Source organism: Erpetoichthys calabaricus, chromosome 6, assembly GCF_900747795.2.
Source record: "Erpetoichthys calabaricus chromosome 6, fErpCal1.3, whole genome shotgun sequence".
NCBI classification, from domain to species: Eukaryota; Metazoa; Chordata; class Cladistia; order Polypteriformes; family Polypteridae; genus Erpetoichthys; species Erpetoichthys calabaricus.
Genome location: NC_041399.2, coordinates 92,429,657 through 92,449,475, shown reverse-complemented (window position 1 = coordinate 92,449,475; position 19,819 = coordinate 92,429,657). Strand labels below are relative to the sequence as shown.

General features: G+C 37.3%; 1 protein-coding gene across 2 annotated transcripts in view; it reads left to right on the top strand.

The window, feature by feature from the left end:
• LOC114653469 (cadherin-12-like) overlaps positions 1-19,819 on the top strand; it is a 348,240-nt gene that overhangs the window by 212,649 nt on the left and 115,772 nt on the right. For both annotated transcript variants that reach the window (XM_051929400.1, XM_028803816.2), the window contains exon 5: positions 4,679-4,866. In XM_051929400.1, the coding sequence (XP_051785360.1) occupies positions 4,679-4,866 (188 nt within the window). The remainder of the gene's footprint in view (positions 1-4,678; positions 4,867-19,819) is intronic.

Below are 19,819 nucleotides of genomic sequence, written 5' to 3'. Positions count from 1 at the left end.
AAAATAAAAAAAAAAAGTTGTCAGATATCAAAGTCGCTGTGAAAAGGCAAGTCGTAGTCCACCGTCTGAGTGTCATATGAAAGCTTATTAGGGTACAGAGAGAAAAAATAGGCACACAGTGGGGAAAAAAGCATGAAATGTCAACTTTAATCTCAAAATTTCCACTTTAATCACGTAGTTTATTTTGTCATTAAAGTAGAACATCATAAACTTCATCTTAAAATCGTTTAATTTACTAGTTTCTCAACCCCATCGTAACTAAAGTAGCACGTTAAATGCTTTGTTTTGTATTTGATCTTCTATGTGCTCAATGTGTGTGATTCACTACATGTTTCTTAAATGGGCTTTCTCTTCCTCTGACAGGACACAGAATCCATTACATTCGTGATATTACAGCTCTCTGAATAATTAAAATAATTAAAGTATGTTATTAAACATGAGAACATGGTGGCGCAGTGATTGTTACTGCTTCATGCAAGATACTTGCTGTGCCATGCTCAAAATTTGATGAAATAATTTATTGCAGCAGTACTGTCTCTTTCAAACGTACTAACCAATTCCTGTCCTTACTTTAATTTATCCAAATTCCCAATCGCCACACAATCAGCTCTGTAATAGACGTTAAGCCATCTGTAAGTTTAGAATGCCGATTCTTCAAAACTTTTAAGGAACATTGAAATATCTTCATAGTACATGTTTAATTATTCTATCCATCTATCCTTCCAGTGTCAGCCAGCCCCAACAAGAATACAACACGAGGCAGGAACAATCCGTGAACGCTCCGGAGCGGCAGTTCCTCGCTAGCGCTGTGGCACCGTGTCCTCACATGTTTAATTATTAACAATATAGATTATTTAAATGATGTTAACATTTTATCTGTATAATATAATAAACATAGTTTCCTGCATTTCATCTTAAAAATGATATTGTCATCATATGTAAATATACGCGCTTTATAAAGTGACTCAGGTTGTGCAATATTATAACTGTATCGCAAGTTTACAGTGAGGTAATTGTACTTATAAGTACAAAGCGTTCTACAAGGAGCACTTGATGGACTGACTGAGTGCGTTTATTGTTCTTGGGATGAAACTGTTTCTGAACTGCGAGGAAATGCTCTGAAGCGTTTGCTGTATGAGAGCAGTTCAATACACAGCATGGCTTAGGCAGCGTGTGCTTGATGCTGTATACCGAGAAACTCTTTCCAATCATCTGCTTTGGAGCTGTGATTCCCCATTCAGATACAGTGATATAAATACTCCAAGTAGTGCAGTGAGAGTAATATAGAAAAAGATGATCCGCTGTGGCAACCCCTAACGTGAGCAGCTGAAAGAAGAAGAAGAAGTTGCAGTGAAAGTAACAACGCTAAAGCAGCTATGGTATTTAGAATAGTTTGACTATTCTGTGGACCATTATATTGTTACAGGTTAATTACAATCATATGCATTAAACTAATAAATAATATGCGGTTAATTTCAGTGTATTTATAAAGCCGCATCAGGGATGTGGATCTAAAAAAGAAAGGGAAACCACACTTAAACAGCAGCACTGCTTTGACGCTGGGTGCCGCCAGGTTGCAAAACCGAGCAGAGAACTTGCGTACACCAAGCATTTAGTTACCGTGAAAATGTGCATGGCTTTATGCCAATTTTAGGTTTTATACATCGCGATTTGAGTGCGGAAACAGGCTTACGCAACATTTTTGTGAGTACACACCGTTTAAATATATATAAACGATTTTATATATGAGGCCACTGGAATTCAAATATAAAGAACTTCATCTTCTTATTAGATTGCCAAACACATACTTATAATATTATAGAACACTCTTGAGGAGATTGACAGCCAGATGGCCTAGAACACCAGAATTGTGTCTTTGCCTGGCTTTGAATGCAAGTTTGTCTTTTATAACAGATCATGGGCATACCAGAAATGCTGCTGAGCGGAGTTTTTATGCTCTCCTCGATTGTCCACCAGCTATATCTCAATTGTAATGCTAATGTACTTGATTTATGTTAATCACATTTAAATTGCTTTGTTTTATATTGTCTGTGTAACCTGTGTGTTCATGTACGTAAACTATAAACTGTTTCTGTTAGAAAATTAAAGCTGTAAACCTGTTCATGCTCTTAGCCTGCTATACAAACAGAAATTGAAACTGTGGATTCATTTTGTTTTGTAAACCTGACCAAAATTACACAATTAAACATTTGCACTCAAACAGCTTTTATACCTTGCATTTCTCTAGTGAAGACCAACATCCAAGTACAGCGAGCAATTGCTTTGCATTTATATCTTGCAATTTGTGAACAGATGGGTTAAATGGCTTGCTGAGGGTCACACAGTGGGTCGGAAACAGGAATTAAACCAGCAATCTTGTACTGAAACATCCAGTAACTTAGCCATTAGGTAACACTGTCTGCTTTAGTTGTAGTGGGTGTGATTTCTGGTTTGTAAGGTAGACAGTTAGATAATGTATTTATTATTTCTGGCATTTATTTATAGTTTTACTCATATTTGTGATGGACTTTTCCTATCTTGTAATAATACATTCATTACAGTTACCTATGATTAGTAGTCTGCAATGATAATATATCATAATGTGAATCCATTTTTCAATGTGACGCCCTACTGCTACCAATTAATTGACAGGAACCAAGGGAAGAGTGCTTGACACTTGGCTTCTTGTCATCTTTGGGCTGCATTAAAAAATGACTTTATTTTTCAGGCTGACTCATAGCAGGCATAGTTTGTGACTTAATGAATTTAATGCCCACTCAAATCGGAAAGAAAGTGCTCTCCAATCAACAATGCATTATTGCAGTTTCTTGGAGAGTTTCTTTGACAACTACAATTTAATCAGTTAAATCATCTAAATTAAACCATAAGTGATTTACATTTTTTGTACACATGTAAACAGTTCAATAAAAGGAAACAATTTGGTACAGGCATATATAAAAGAAGTTTGAAACACCTGAGGAATGTTTGGAATTAAAAGTATATAGAATTTTCAAACATGTGAAAGTAAAATGGAAAAAGAGAGACTTCATATGTGAAAAATATATAAAGGGAAATGTCTGCAAATTACTTTGTGGTTAATGTAAAATGTTATATTTACTATTGCTGTGCTATGAGCCAATCTTTTCCCTACAGCATGTGCAACTGGCCCTCAAAATGACATTTTACCATGGTGTACATTTTAAGCTACATGAATCAAAAAATTGCAGGGAATTAAAAATAAATAGGATATTGTTGGTAAAGGTTTTGTTAGTTTTTAGGCTTCACCTTAGCATAACTTCAGCATAACTGTTGACATTTTCTGAAAGGATCAGAAGATTATGACCAAAAGGCAACTGAGCTCTAAATATCGAAGAGAAGTTTGAATGACATTATCGATGCCTTAGGACAGGGGTCCTCAATTACAGTCCTGAATGGCCACAGTTCCAAACTAATTTTGTAATTGGAACCCATTTATTTGCTGCAGTGGAACAGCAATCTAAAAATAAAACATAATTGATTGACTAATTGCACTATTGATTCTTCGGATCCAGATACACCAGAAGATACATCATTATGCAGTGACTGAAAGCTTTTAAGAATATTCTTCTGTATAGTGCAAAACGTAATAAATAATAATTACAACAGAATAAACCTAGCAACCACAGAGGGCAGAAACTGAGCCAAATTAGAAACTGTAGTGCTTAATGTATGGATAAAAAGCACCACTTTGCCATTGCATCAATGTCCCAATTAAAAGAAACATCCAGAGTTGTGCATGAAGCTGTGATGTTGCTGATCATTTTTAATTAAGCAATCCTCAATGTTAACTAATAACTGGGCAAAATCTAAACCAGTTCTGTTCACAAGGGTCTCTCAACAGAATGAAAATGATACAGTTAAGAAGACCTTTTGCATTTACTCATTGTATGAAACAAGATTTATGGAAAAATATGCATGGGTATTAGAATATAACTTTCCCGTTAGATCCTACTATGTCCAATAAATCCCTGACAGACCCCAGATTTAGCCCAGACAAGTGGAGGTTTATACATTTACAGAGAAAGATAAGATCCCCAATATATTCATAATGCGCTTTTGATCATACTTGTAGTTTAGATTTTAAAAGGAAAAATGTGTTAGAAAAGAAAGTACTGGAATATCCAGTTCTGTTAATTCAGATTTTATGTAAAATCTGTTGCAGAAAAATTCTTGAGCTTCATGTTTTACCCTTTGGGGCCACAGGCCTTCTTCAGATTCTGGCAATATTTTAAAGGAATAGAAAAGGCACATTTAGAAAAATAAGCATAAACACTGAAATCTGTCCTCTCACGTGTAATCTTTATGTGAAATGAACACATGCAGACATTCCTATGATAAAATTTTATTTTCTTGTCCTATGTTTTTAGAATACAACCTTTACAGAAAATAGGATAAGGAAACATTTTCCTGACTGTACTTATAGTTCCCTTGCCTATGCTTTCATAGATGCAATATAAATTCTAAAAACAAGAAATGCAAATATTAAAGTGCTTTGTGATTTTTACTAATGTTAATATAATTACCATTAAACAGTCATAAACCTGGTCATATTGGTTGATAGTTTGTATATATTTTACCTCAACTAATGATGCTTTATTTCACACAATGGTGATAAAGGTAATTGTGCATGTTTTTACAGGTATATTTCATCTGAGAATCCCAGAATCATCTTTTGTTGGATCAGCAGTTGGTAGAATAAAAGCTCATGATCCGGATTCTGGTAAAAACGCTGAAATTGAATACACCATTGTTCCAGGAGATGGTGGTACCACATTTGATATTACTACAAATGAAAATACTCAAGAAGGTATTCTCATTCTCAGAAAGGTACTTTATCCTCTTGTTCCTCTTACTTTTGCATAATGAGTATCGTTAACATTTCTTTGGGCTTCAGTGCCATGGAAAGGCTAAGGAAATTTTTGATCTGAAGGACCAATGAAAAGGTAGATAATGGGTCATGGCATTATTTGCTGACGTTCTTTCGGGATTATCTGTGTAATAATGATGTTGCAGTATGATGTGCAGTATGTGTGCATGTAAACGTCAACTAGTATTATCAATTGTTGATGGTGGCTACTTTAAACAACATATGTACTTTAGATTGTACTTCCCAAATAACTATTTTGCTGCATAAGACTTTCAGAATAACTATTTCATTATTAACCAACTGATTGACTGAAATCTTGCTTTTAATTTTTTACCATTTAGTTTTGTTCACAAAAATGTTGGCAATTGTTTAACAAAGAATTTGAATTTATTAAAATAAAGCTCTCATTTCTGCCATCTAGAATATTCCCCTTAACTCACTTTTCATAAACATGTATGTAATAGATTATAGAAAAATATATAAAATACACTTGCTTAGATGTGTTTTCAGGTTTCAGTTAAAGTGCAGTATTCAGTGCTGCTCCCTCATGTTTCACATTTCTCCTCTACATTATTCTCCTCTCCTTTCCTCTGACATGTCAAACATGTATGTGTTAGGTTAACTGACAATTCTAAATGTTGAATGTATGGATGACAGAGCCCTGTGATGGACTGATACACCATTCACATTAAGTTCCTGACCCTGAATTGGATTTAGTTTCAGAACATTTGCTTATTTTATGAGGTGGACACCCAGGGAAGTACACTTGTGGGATTTAGTTATAGCTGAACAGAAAAAATCTAGTCCAAACAATACTGTTTAAGGTTATTTGTACAATTAAATTAAAATTGAAAATAACACAAACCCATCATGCTATCTTACAATCTGTATTATTATTAATTTTGTTCTATAGACATTTACTAGCTTTCGCAAATCTTGTATATATGCCCCTTATTGGAATTTACGTAACTAGTAACTTTTCTCTCATTTTCTTTCTGTAGCTTAGAAATAAAATATTACAAACTTAAATTAAAAAAAAATTCCATTCATTATAAAATTTTTGAAAAATCAACAATATATTGTGGAAATTCTAGAATCTGAAGATTTGAAAATACAAGGTTTACAACAATAAGTGACATCTACCAATAACGGAATGCTTTGAATCTTGAAATTCAGGAGCAACACAGAACCATTATTAGCTATGGGGAAAAACCTGCCTGCTTTGGAAATAATTTAGCTGAACTCTCAGTGTATTAGTTTGTTCTTTTGACTCAGCTTTGTGTTTTAAGCAGCCGAAAACACCACGGTGATATCAGACTATTTAGTTGATTTTGTGCATAAAATTACATAAGAATTTGAATGACGTAGGTAATGTCATGTAAATGGTGCTGTTTTCTCATGACACACTTCACTCTTAAGGCTAACTGAGTTTTCACCAAAACATCTTCACAAGGGTTCCCTGTTCTGCAAGTATCAACTGATCAGAAAATGATTCTTAGTCAGCTTCAGTTTGAATGTCTGGGTTGAACATACAATTTAACAAGAATTTCCAAACATGAGAAGGACGACACTCTAACTGTACACTACATATCTGTACAACCTATAATCAAACCTAATGCAAGGTCATCTATGACCTATGCTTGATAAGGTACTTTCGTACCTTGGTGACTACCTTGATATTTTATGCAACAAGTACCCATATTGCTTCTGTTGTTCAATACAGGAAATTCATGTTGTCCCAGAGAATTAATTGATAGATAAAATTATGTAAAGTTGTAAATAGACTTTATATTGTCCCAGAGAATTAATTGATAGATAAAATGATGTATAGTGGTGAATGGACTGTTTACAGCCTAGTCTGTTAATCTCTGAAACTGAATTAACTTCCAAAGTCAAATGTTGTGAAATAGCAAAGATAAAACATAAAGGGACGGTGTACCAGCTGGGTAACCCCTTTTAATGGCCATATGGTTAAGATAGAGAATTTTAATAAGAAGGACGGATTACAGACTTTCCACAGAAATAGTAGCACCTGGTCAGGAAATGTCAAGTCTTTGTTACTGTGCTGGGTATTTAAGTCATTGAGACAGAATGGATAGACCAAGTCACAGTGGCAGGGTGCATCTTCCACTGCTGGCCTTTTAAACTAAGAGTGGAAAAGACATATAGTTAGGAAAGTGTGCAATCACAAAGTCTTCCCCCAAAAGAAACCCACACCCATGGCAATGGTTAAACAAATCTTTGGCTTGGATATACTGTATAGGGTCATAGTCATTGCTTTATATGACATGTTTTATCAGAATGACTGGCTTTTTAGAAGTATAATCTTCACATACAGTATATTCTTCAAAATGTCTATTTTTTTAGAATGATTGGCTTTTTAGAAGTATAATCTTATATATTTAGATGATGGACTCTTTGTTTGTGACTCCTTCAGTTACAAACAGTGTACCTTGTTCTGTGAATTCCTAATTCCACTATACACTTGCAGTTATAGACATACTTATGAAATATGTAGTCATTTCAGCATAAAAAGTAGCCTTTCAGTCTGTGCAGAAAATCGAATTAGTATATTTAATAGAATTTATGAAAAGCTATTGAAGAGGTTATTGTCCTGCTCCTGTATTAGATAAAAAAAACAGTCAAGTGCATAGTATTGGTGACTTGGTAGTTGCTCTGACATTTAGCAATAAAGTGCCCATTTTCAGGGTACAAAGTACAGCTAAAACTGAAAATTTTACAGTTTAGAGTTTCCAGGCATCTGCGAGAGTGGATTAAGTACAGAATGAACTTCCAAATAATGTGGCTGATAAAATACAAAAGCTAACCAGGGAACGTTACATTAGTGCAGCTTTTTTCATCTTTACAGTTCCAGCTACGCTAATGTAGAAATGATGTTGTGGGCAATCTCAGCAGTATCTGGAGAGAACACAGTTGGGATCATACAGGCACTCAACGTTTAAAGGCAGTTTGAAGCCTTTTTCAAAATGTGTCCGGAACTTAATAAGCATGTAGCTTAATTATACTTTCACTCCAGGGCGTTATAAATATTTCATTGAGTTATTGCAAAATATTTGCAAAAGTCACACTTTTCTAACAACTCTGTTTCATTCTGAGTAAAATAAAAATGAAAATCCAATGGTTGTTGAAATGGTGCAGAGTTGTACAGATTTTTTTCTCGGGTATTAACCATGTTATCAGTGCTTTAATGTGTTAAGTGTTGTAGAAAATTAAACTTTCTGCTGATTTTTAAGGATTAGTAAATATAATTGGCTTTAACCTTACTAAAGTTTCTTTATAAATGTCTCAAAAATGTATAATGAAAAAAAATCTGTTTTACGGTTATGAGGGGCCAGACCCTACCACAGTGTCATTTAACATAAAGGAGAAAGCAACCCTGTAGGCAGTGGCAGTCCATAATAGGGACCAGTCAATCACACACTCCCTCTTACACACACATGGGTGAGTGTCAAGCATGCCCATAAACCATTTATGCTGGAGGTTAAACCAAATCTGCTAGAGCTGTTAGGCAGCCGTACTGTGCACTGTGCCAGCAAATAGTTATGAAAGTGTAAAAATGTACTTAATTACATGTTTTATTCTAAGCTATTCCAGAGCATGCATTTTATTTTAGTAAAAATTCATTTTCACATTTCATTAGAAGAATGCAGTACTTGTATGCTTATGCAAATAAGTGTCATGGTGGAATAAATGTCAGCACTACTACAATATTGTATCCAGCATCCTAGGTTCAAATTCCATATCTGTGCAGTTTTCAAATTCTCCTTGTGTTTTCATGAATTTTCCTCTCATATCACCAGTGATATGCAGTTAAGTTAGCTAGCCAAAAGGCATGGCCCACCACAACCCTGAATTGAGTTAAGTGGGTTTGTAAGTGTTATGTTATAATACTTAGGGGTGAATAAATGGAGGAGAAAGTTAGGTCAATTCCAAGGGCCTGTGAAATACAAGGGGCACTAAAAACCCTGGAACATAATTTATCAGTTATGATGGCCAGTCCCTACCCCAGTGTCATTTAACATAAAGGAGAAAGCAACCCTGTATGCATTAGCAGTCCATAATAGGGAACAGTCAATCACACACCCTATCTTACACACACAATGGTGAATGTCAAGCATGCCCATAAACCATTTATGCTGGAGGTTAAACCCAATCTGCTAGAGCTGTTAGGCAGCCATACTGTGCATTGTGCCAGCAAATAGTTATCAAATCAAGTCAAGTTGGGGAGCACGTACTGGTACAGTGTGCTGCCGCACCCACTACATGACGAAACAACTTGGGATCCTAGTTGGCAACCCTCCAGGTAGACACATAGTCAAATCCCACTCTCCGGAAATGACCCTCTATCTGCCGCAGCCAGGTGTTACTTGGGCGACTCCTTGGCCTGGACCAGCCACTCAGGTCCCCAACAATGAGGATCTTGCGAGCTGGATCACCCTCGGGGAAACGCGCCACATGGCCATAGTGCCACAACTGACTCTCCCTCACAATGCAGGTAATGTGCCTCATTCGAGACTCCATGAGCAACCGAAGTCAAACCAACGGTACCCAAGGATATTCCGGTGAGACACAGTACCAAAGGAGTCCAGTCTTCGTCTCAGGTCACTGGATAGCATCCATGTCTTGCAACCATATAGCAAGACAGGAAGCACCAGGACTCTAAAGACTTGGGTCTTCTTCCTTTTGCATAGACATCAGGAGTGCCACACACCTCTTTCCGGCGACCTCATGACCCTCCATGCTCTCCCAATCTGTCTACTGACTTCATAGGAAGAGTCACCAGAGACATGAATGTCACTGCCAAGGTAAGTAAACCTCTTGACAAGGTTGACACTCTCTCCGCAAACAGGCACACTGCTGATGGCTGTTCCCAAGAGGTCATTAAAAGCCTGGATTTTGGTTTTTATCCAGGACACTCACAAGCCCAGACACTCAGACTCCTCGCTCAGTCTCTCGAGCGCCCTGATCAGAGCCTACATTGACTCCGCATTGATCACAGCATCGTCAGCAAAGGTAAGATCCATGAATCTTTCTTCACCAACAGATGCCCCACAGCCACTGGACCCCACGACCTTGCCCAACACCTAGTCCATACAAGCATTGAACACAGAGTAGGAGCAAGAACACACCCCTGACGAACCCCAGAATCAACTGGGAAAAACACAGAGGTTCTGCCTCCACTCTGCACAACACTCACAATACCAGTGTACAGGCCGGCCATGATATCCAGCAACCTCGAGGGGATCCCGCGAACCTTCAGGATGTCCCACAAGGCAGCTCGATTAACTGAGCCAAACGCGTTATGAAAATCTACAAAGGCTGCAAAGAAACTCTGCCAATATTCGCGTTTGCGCTCCATGAGAACCCTCAGTGCATGGCGGTTGATGGTAGATTTCTTAGGCGTAAAACCAGACTGTTCCAGTCGCTGGTAGATGAGCAAGTGATCGCGGATCCTATTGAAGACAGCCCTAGCAAGGACCTTACCCGGCACCAAGAGCACTGTTATCCCCCTGTAGTTGCTGCAATCCAGGCGATCACCCTTCCCTTTCCAGATAGGGATGACAAGTCCTGTTTTCCAGTCAGTTGGGATGATGCCAGTCTCCCAAATGGAAGCAAAGATTGCTTGCAATGCCAGGAGGACAGCCTTACCAACAGCTGGGAGAAGTTCACCCCGGATACCACAGATCCATGCAGCCTTTCTCCCCTTCAGCTGGTTCACTACCTGTGCAATCTCAGTGAGATTGGGTGGTTCACACCTAGTTGGAGGATCAGCCTCAAGAACCATGGACCTAGAGATATCCAACGTCCTAGCCGGAGGATCAGCTTTGAAAAACTGCTCAAAGTAGCCAGCCCAGCATGTCACAACTGCAGTGTCATCCGTAAGGACCATTCCATCAGCAGCCCTGACTGCGATTCTCCAAGGAACAGATTCAGATGTGCGTAATCCTTCGATTCCTCTGTAAGCAGGACGTGGGTCGCTAGACCACAGATGGTGTGTCACTTGCTCACAGATTCCTCTAACAAACGGCGCTTTATTTGCCCTCAGAGCCCTTGCAGTCATCCTTTTCAGTTCCTGTTAAAGACCAGAGTTGCCATTGAGCTGTGCGCTGCGACTCCTCTCGATGATATCATGCGAGATGAAACACCTCCTTCTGGGAACACCGGTAACACCAACACAACCCTTAGTAACCTTCAAGGTCTTGTCATGGAAGGTCTCCCATATCACATTATGAACGGCAGTCGTACCCAAATCTGCAAGTTCCTCACACAAACTGCATGCAAACTCCTTAGAAACAGCCTGGTCTTGGAGTCTGGCCAAGTCCGGGCTCATTTTCCTAGTAGGTGGTAACTTACTGGACCTAAGCTGGATCCTAAGAGTAGCAACAACAAGTCTGTGGTCAGAATTCATAAACTGGGCACTTCTGTAGACCCTGCTGTTTTGCAAGAGCCTCCAGCGTCTGCCCACGAGGATGTGATCGAATCTCCTTCACCGCACCAGCAGTATTGGAGTACCAAGTCTAACGATGCGGTTCTGGGCACTGGAACCAGGATCCAGTGATTTGCAGCCCCTGACCTAGTGCAAAGTCAAGGAACATAGTTATGAAAGTGTAAAAATTTACTTAATTATATGTTTTATTCTAAGCTGTTCCAGAGCATGCATTTTATTTTAGTAAAAATTCATTTTCACATTTCATTAGAAGAATGAAGTACTTGTATGCCTATTCAAATGTGTGTCATGGTGGAATAAATGTCAACACTACTACATCATTGTATCCAGCATCCTAGGTTCCAATTCCAAACCTGGTTGTTGTCCATTGGGAGTTTTCAAATTGTGTTTTCATGAATTTTCCTCTCATGCCACCAATAATATGCAGTTAAGTTAGTTAGCAACTCTAAATTGCCTCTTTGTGGGCATTGCTGTATGCATTAGTAGGTCCAGCAATGGATTGGTGCCCTGTCCAAAGCTTATTCACAGCCATTGCTGCCAACAGGCTTGGCCCACCACAACCCTGAATTTAGTTAAATGGGTTTGTAAGTGTTATGTTATACTCATGGGTGCCTTAATAGAGGAGAAAGTTAAGTCAATTCCAAGGGCCTGTGAAAAACAAGGAAAATACTGGAACATCATTTATGAGTTGTTATTGGCAAAATATTAAAAATATATTTAAAAGAATAAATTTACTTAAAAAACTTAGGTAACCCTAATTTACCTAAAAACCTCCCTTTTTTAGCCAGAATGGTTCAGCCCAGCCCTCACAAACTTTCTAAACAATGTCTGATGCTTTTTTCATTTGCTTTGTCAAAGCCAACATTCTAGGTTCCAGAAAAGATAAGAATAGCAAGGAAATCCTGAAAGAGGGAAGAAAGGGTGACTCTGGTTACCCAGTTTTTCTTAAAGGAAGGTCAGTTTATTAACAATAGTCCAAATTCCATACATGGTGCAAATGGTCAAACCCAATAACCAAAAGATAGTTAAAGGGCAATTGAAATAAGTCATGTGGGCATATGCTTATTATTAAGTAATCCACAACAACTTAGATGTTTTATTTTCCTGTAAAGCTAAAACAGGATGCAGTCATTATTTTTGAGTGCAAAAATATACAGTATATGCAATGAATAATATTTAATCATTGCTAAAAAGTGTCTTAAGACAGAATGCCTCTGAATTTTGTTATGGTTCATCCATCTGTATCCTGAACCCACTTTTCCATTTCAAATTTAAAGGAACCATGTCTTAGAGTACAATGTTTAAAGTGATAAAATGTGGTAAAGTGAGGTCCGTAGCTGTTTGGCATTTTGAATAAATAATCACCGCATTTGCATCTTTGTGTAGGTGAGTGGCATGGGAGGTGGTGAGAGTGGTTCCTGTGTGCAATGCAGGTGCAAATGGCCCTGTACTTAGTGCACAGGTGTAGGATCGCCTGTGACCCTAACTGATGTCCTGAGCTGCTGATTGCCACAGCTGTGCCACATCCCATTTTAAAAGGGGATGCGTGAGTGCAAGAGAGGGAGAATGTTTGAATTGTCAATGTAAATTGGCTTGGTATTAGTAAGTGTGTGTTACTGAATTAGTGTGATCTTCAAAGGATGGCCAGGTCTAGGTTCTGCATTGTATCTTGCTCTGCCAGGATAGGCTTCAGCTTCGAAATGAACATGAATGAGCAGTTGTAGAAAATGGATAAATGCACAGAGCATATGGCATTACAATTCAGCAACTTAATTTCTGCCAGTATATTCAAGTTCAAGACATCCTAAAGGACAGAATTAGCTTAATAATAACTCAACAAACAGGCTTTAATACAAGGAGCACTTAGGTGAGGGTAAAAAATGAGCAGTGCTGAAAATGATGGTGGCTGTTGCTGTTTTTCTCCTGCAGTAGCTGGTGTTGCTTAAGCTGCACTTAAATAAAGTTAACCCAATGATAGAAAAGTCATCTCACTATAACTGCATTGCTATTTTTAGTGCTGTATTCCCAACACTGCAGGCATTTTAAATCCTGATACAATTAAGTGCAATATCTGCACTCAGTTCTCATTTTAACATGTATTTCATGTCCAAGAAATCAAAAACAAGTGAACTGTCTCATGCCGTATGTGATGAAATTGGTGAGAAAGGTTAAAAACAAAATTAAACTGTGCGGCGGTATAATAAATATGTGGTGTGACTCAGATACTGGGTTTTAATGCAGGATTTTTAGACTAATGCCACAGAATGTACTTTACATTAAAATTTAATAGAAAAGTTAGGAAGCAGTTTTTTTTAATATATTTTTATATCTATAGTGGTGCAATTTTATTTTTAAAAGCTTTTAACTCCTGAAAGAAGTTATTGACATTTTTGTGCACAGTATGCATCATGTATTACAGTTAACCCACTTCTGTTTCCAGGATAATGAAGCTGAAACAGATTTTCTAAAGGTGTACTTAATATCATTATGATCGCTAATTGAAATGCAGTGTAATTCTGAGCAAAATAATGTGACCATGCTGAGGCACCCTGAGTGTCAAAAAAGAAAATTCATGCCACAGCCAAACCATTCTAAAATAAAAAAAAAAGATATTTGTTAAGGCAATTCAGTCAACTCAGTCAACATAATCCTACTTGGCTTTGTATGCAACAAAAAAAAAACCTCTAAGAGGAAACTTAAAGGGTTACTAAAGCTTTTCAAATTCTTTGGAATAAGCCCACACTATCTTTATTCTTTTTGGATTTTAGCCAACAAAACAGTGACTTACACTTGCACAAAGGGTGGGGTTCCTCCTTTTGCTGTAGCTGGATGTGAACTGTTAGTGCCTCCTTTAGTTTCTTGTTTTATCTGAGTCTATCTCAGTCTATTCATGTGGTGGGAAGAGATGGATTCAGAAGCTTCTCTTTTTGACCTTCAGGGGATTTGATGTCTCCTCATCCAGCTGGGGCATGGTCTTCTTATGCTGACTTCCAGTCTTCTGAGGAAGACAGAGACATGCTTTAAGGCTCTTATGCCAGTTACAAAAACCCAAAGCAACCTGACATCTTTACAAATTCTATACCCACTGCCTGTCCTTTTCCCAAACCAACAGCTCTGGGTAAGCTTCTGGCTATGAGTGTTTAAGAGCAATTGCTATGATGTTTAAAGCAGAGAACCAGTAGATACATGATTTCTAAACGAAAAAAATCAGATGCAGAAAGAAGCCTTTCCCAAAGACTGAAAAATAAAATCGAAACACAGAAGGAAGCCTTTTCTAAATGTTGTGAGCTATTTTTCTTTCAGAGGATTAAATATTTGTTGAATTATTTAATATTATTGATAAAGAAAAACGACAAATTTTATAGTTGAAAAGTGGGTATAAGCAAAATATGAGAAAATAATAAAACACATTTTTCATTACAGCATATTAAACAGAAGTTTTATAAATATGTTCACAATAAAGAACATTTTATTCAAATCCATCCACACATTATTAACCTGCTTACTTCGACTGAATGTCACAGTGGCCAGAGCCTATCAAAAGCAGCACTCAGCAGAAAGGCAGGGGCCAACTATGCACAAGGTGCCAGTCCACTAGAGGCGTCACTCTTGCACACGCTGACACTAGGCTATCCAACATTCTGCATGTCCATTGGAAAATACTAGCGAAAATTCAGGATGTGATTCAAATCAAAGATTCTAGACATGGATCTAAATTTTCCCTAACAAGACAAATACTCTCAGAATCACAGAGATGCCTTCTTCAAGCCATAATACCTAACCTAACAGGTGACAAGATATGCCAAGTTTTATTAAAACTGAGAGAAAAATCCCAGCCTGGACATTTGTTTTGAGGAGTTTGCATATTTTTCCCCATGCACTTGTTGCTTTTTGCTGTGCCCTTCAGTTTCCAAACCAAAACCCACCCTCTCAGCATTGGACCAATTCTGGTCAATTTAGAGTAACCAATTAAGTTAACTTGCATATTTTGAGTATGTGGGTTTCATACCATACTATCCAAAGCAAAACACATGTAGACATGGGGAGAATGTGCAGACTCCACATACGTCCTCCACCACTAACCAATGTGCGATTTTACTGACTTCACATTTAGTACACACCAATACACACTATGTGAATTCCCACCCACACTTTTTATATAATCAAAGAGAGGCTAGCGTTATTATTATCGTAAAAAATACATTTTTTGCGTTCATTACCTTTTGCAGATGAAAGATAAGCTTACTTTATTTCATTCAATACTATCTACTCTAAAGTAGTATACATGAATATTAATCAGTGTGTCTGCATTGCTATATACACACACTCTGCTTGTTAAGAAATGTTATTTTTCAAATTTTGCACTGCAAAAAAAAAAAATAACATATATATATTACGGCCATATAGCTGCCCATTCTTAGAGCTTCTGCCACACCTGGCACTTCTTCTGGAACATGCTAATCGGCAACCTGGAGTGCTCCCAGGTGTGGCTCAAAAGGAGCCAACTGCCACTAATCCGGGACCCATAGTCGGGAGGGAGAGAGATGAAGCTTGCAGAAGGATGAGTGGAGGACAAGAAAGAAAGAAGACAGGAAATAAGATGGCAAAGAAAGTGCTGTGTGCTATAAAGTACTGTGATTTCGTGTACTGTGCTACTGTGGGAAACAGTTTGGGAAGCGATTTTCACTTATAAATAATTATGTATTGTGCTGAACTGGTGCCTGGTGTCTGTCTGTATTGGGTTTGGATGGCTGGTGTGCCCCCTGTGGGTGACACTGCATAAGCTTCATCCTCGCACAGTCCAAAAGCTTAAAGTAAATGGTTGAAAAACTGGGCCAGTGGGAATGCACGATTGTGTGTGTTTGTGTGTGTGCGTGTGTGTGTGTGTGTGTGTGTGTGTGTGTGTGTGTGTGTGTGTGTGTGTGGCATAGTGTTTAGTTGTGGTGGACACTGTTGAAATAGCCCCTCTGCCAATATGTACTGGAAAAAGCATATTCAGAAATGAATGGATTGATTAACTTTACTCTTTTTTATTTAGACATTTCACATTTGTAGGCTGAATTACATTTGATGATAGCAAAGATATTAGATGATACCCTCAAAATAGGAACTGCATATTTTTTTCACTTAATGAAATATAATTTTATTGACGATAATTCTAGCTCTCTGATGATATTACTATTTGCCATCCATATCTTGATTATACCAATTAATATGAGAATGGTGAATTTTTTTAGTTACGCTGAACTGAATGCAGAGAAAATTGAACGAGCGTTATTAAAAATTGATTGCCATGTTTCCGCCTCCAAAAGGCTTCATGGTGCTGTGGGCAAATCTTACATTTTAAAAGCCTTTGTGAAAACTTTCAAATAGACATTCAAAAAGATCTAAGGCATTACTAAAAAGAATGCCTGAAGCCTAAAGATAAAGCATATAATATATATTATGGCCATATTATTACAAAAAAAGATATTAAAAGCCAGAACCAATTTTTTTCCCAATTTTAATCTACTATATATAAAAAACAATATGGAGTTATCAACCATATCATACCTTTATATTTGCAAAACAATATGAGCATTTTTCATATTAAATATGTTTGGCTTGGTGGTCACAGATTTGGATTCGGTTTGTTGTCCATGTTCTTCCACTCTAGATACTTTGGTTTTCACTCACATTTCTATGATCTGCATGTTAGGTTAATTACAAATGTTAATTTTATTTGAGGTCAGAGAGTAAGCACATGAGCATGCCACACAGTGGGTTGCAGTTCATTTGGGTTCCAGTTTGCTCAGTTTTGGATTCTGCCTTGTGACTTACCCTGGGAGAACACACTGGTTCCTCATTCTGTGGGAGATACTTTCTGCAGAAAAGACATATGTCTGGAAATGTTGTCTTTTAACAAAATAGAAGAAAACTGTTTAGAGCGTTGTTCTCACAGTCTGAAGTTCTCTATGTGTTTGCATGGATTTTTCCCAGAGTAAACCTGATTTCTCTTAAATCTGTAAAACATGCTTCTTAGATTATTTATATACCTACTAATTTGCTAGTGTGTGTAACTCTGCCCTGTATCTGGTCCTGGGCCAAGTCCTGTCTTGCACTGAATAGTTGTAGTATAGGCCACATGACCCATCAATCAAAAGCAGGTTTAAAACATGAATGGATGGGGATCATTTTAAGTACCATGGAACACTGAAGTAACAGAATTTAAATTTTTTAATAAATAATATGTTATATTTTTGGCCATTACTTGTTTCTGATTCACATTTCCTTATTACTTTATTTATGATTGTCAGGTCCTGCTTGTTTTACACATTTTGCGCATTTGATTTGTTTGTAATGTTATTTATTTTGTTATGTCATCCCTAACAGCGTTTCATAGAAATATCCTTTCTTCACATAATCACCATGGCTCATGGGTCAGTGTGTGACACTGTAAGGAGCATCTTATTTCAGATCCTTAACTCGTTTGACTCGTTTATGAATTTTAAATTAATAAAAGAAAGACTGTTTACACTTTCAAGATAAATAGGGTCAAATAAAAGATATTAGGTTTCAATTTTTTTGGTTTTGCCTTTCAGTATGCTTTATGGTCTCTTTTTACTAGGAGTTTGGATTGGCAGCTACAAACTTCACTTTAACTACACAAACGATTCTAACAGCAAGTCCGTTTCATGGACAGATGTGTTTACTTGTCACTTTGATTTTCAGTACATTTTCAAAGTATCCATTCAAACACATAAGAGGTAAATTCATTCATTCAGTCATTGTGTCAGTCAGTCAGTGAATTATTTGTTTTATGAACCCATCAATTCATTTTTCCAAACTTGTCTATTGTAACTCAAGAAAAAGAGGTCCAGAGCCTAATCCTGGACAGGATTCCAGACTATCACAGGATATACTCAAATGCTCAAACTCACAAATGTGTCCACTAGTCTTGCTCTTCATCATCAATTATGAAGAATAAGAAGAAAAATGAAAACCAACAGGAAACCTGCACAAGTACAAAGAGAATATGCAAACTCCATTCAAGGACTGACCCAAACACATGGAAGTGTGAGCTTTTGAAGAAAGTAATGTTACATAACATGCCAGCAACATTATGTTCCAAATGAAAGGAAACTGAGGGTTTTTTTTTACATTTTTTAAAATAACTGTTGTACCTTGTGGCCCTAACATTCTTCCTCTGAGAGGTCAATCAAAGTCCTAAAACTGCAGATTATTTAAATTGGATATTTAGGAAAACTAGTAAAGATTTCACCGCACGACTATGCATTTGGATTCAAAGTATTTACAGTCGTCATACTAAAGATGTAAGGATTCTGTGTCAAACTTGTTATAATGAAAAAATGTGCACCTCAGTAAATATATAAATAAAAGAGACATTCTGTTAGAGCTTGATCACTTATTGACAGTAATAAAGTGACCCGATTTGAACTGGCTTACTTCTTTATTCAGACAAACTTGTCTACAGAAATCATCATAACCATTACAGAAAACCAAAACATTAATGTTGACTTTTACCTTGAATGTGACTGGTTTGATAAGAAGTCACTTCTTCATAATCAACTTGGCAGTTTGTAAGCAAAAGCTACTGTATATATTTACAAATGCCCATCCGATAATTAATTTCTTAACATCTTAATAGGATGAATTGAGGCTATCCCAAAATAATGGGAGTAAGACATAATCCAATCCTGGATAAGACCCTAGTTCATTGTAAGCTTTGTAAGGCACATTAACATGCATTCTCACACTCCTTCATACTAGAGAATATAAATATGACAAACAACCAAACATATGCTAGAAACCAGAATACAGTACAGTACCTACAGAAAAGCAAGTACAGACAAAGGACAAACATGCAAACTCTCCACAGGGAGCGCCTAACCTAAGCTTTGAACTCACGACACTGGAGCCATTAGGCAAGCTAAATAATTAACCTACTCATGCATGCATGCAAATGAAATGGGCTGTTACATCTATTCAGTGAAATAGAAATATAAAAGGTGACTATTTTGGGAATAAAAGTACAGCAAGAGTGACATTACTGAACAATGACAGTGCCTTTTAATGCTCTGATTTTAGGAAAAGCCTTGGCAAGAATACTGCATGTTACTATGGCATTAATGTAGTGCAGATTCAGGGTTGTAAGTGATTCCCAGAAATAAATACTCTATTGGCAAATAGTAATAGAAAGAGTACCTTTAAATGAGGCCTAAAGTGCACCTTGGGCCACTAGGGCAATACTAGGAGGAGGGTACACTGCATTCCACTGGGGATTACAAACTCAGAAGTATTTTCTCGTAGGTCCTTGGAAGTAACTCCTTACCAAGGCATATGAGTACCTTCAATATTTTAATGTTTAGTATACATAGTGCATACTGTACGTAGTACAGCGAAATTCTTACTTGCATGTCTCCTTAGATCGCAGAATTTATAAG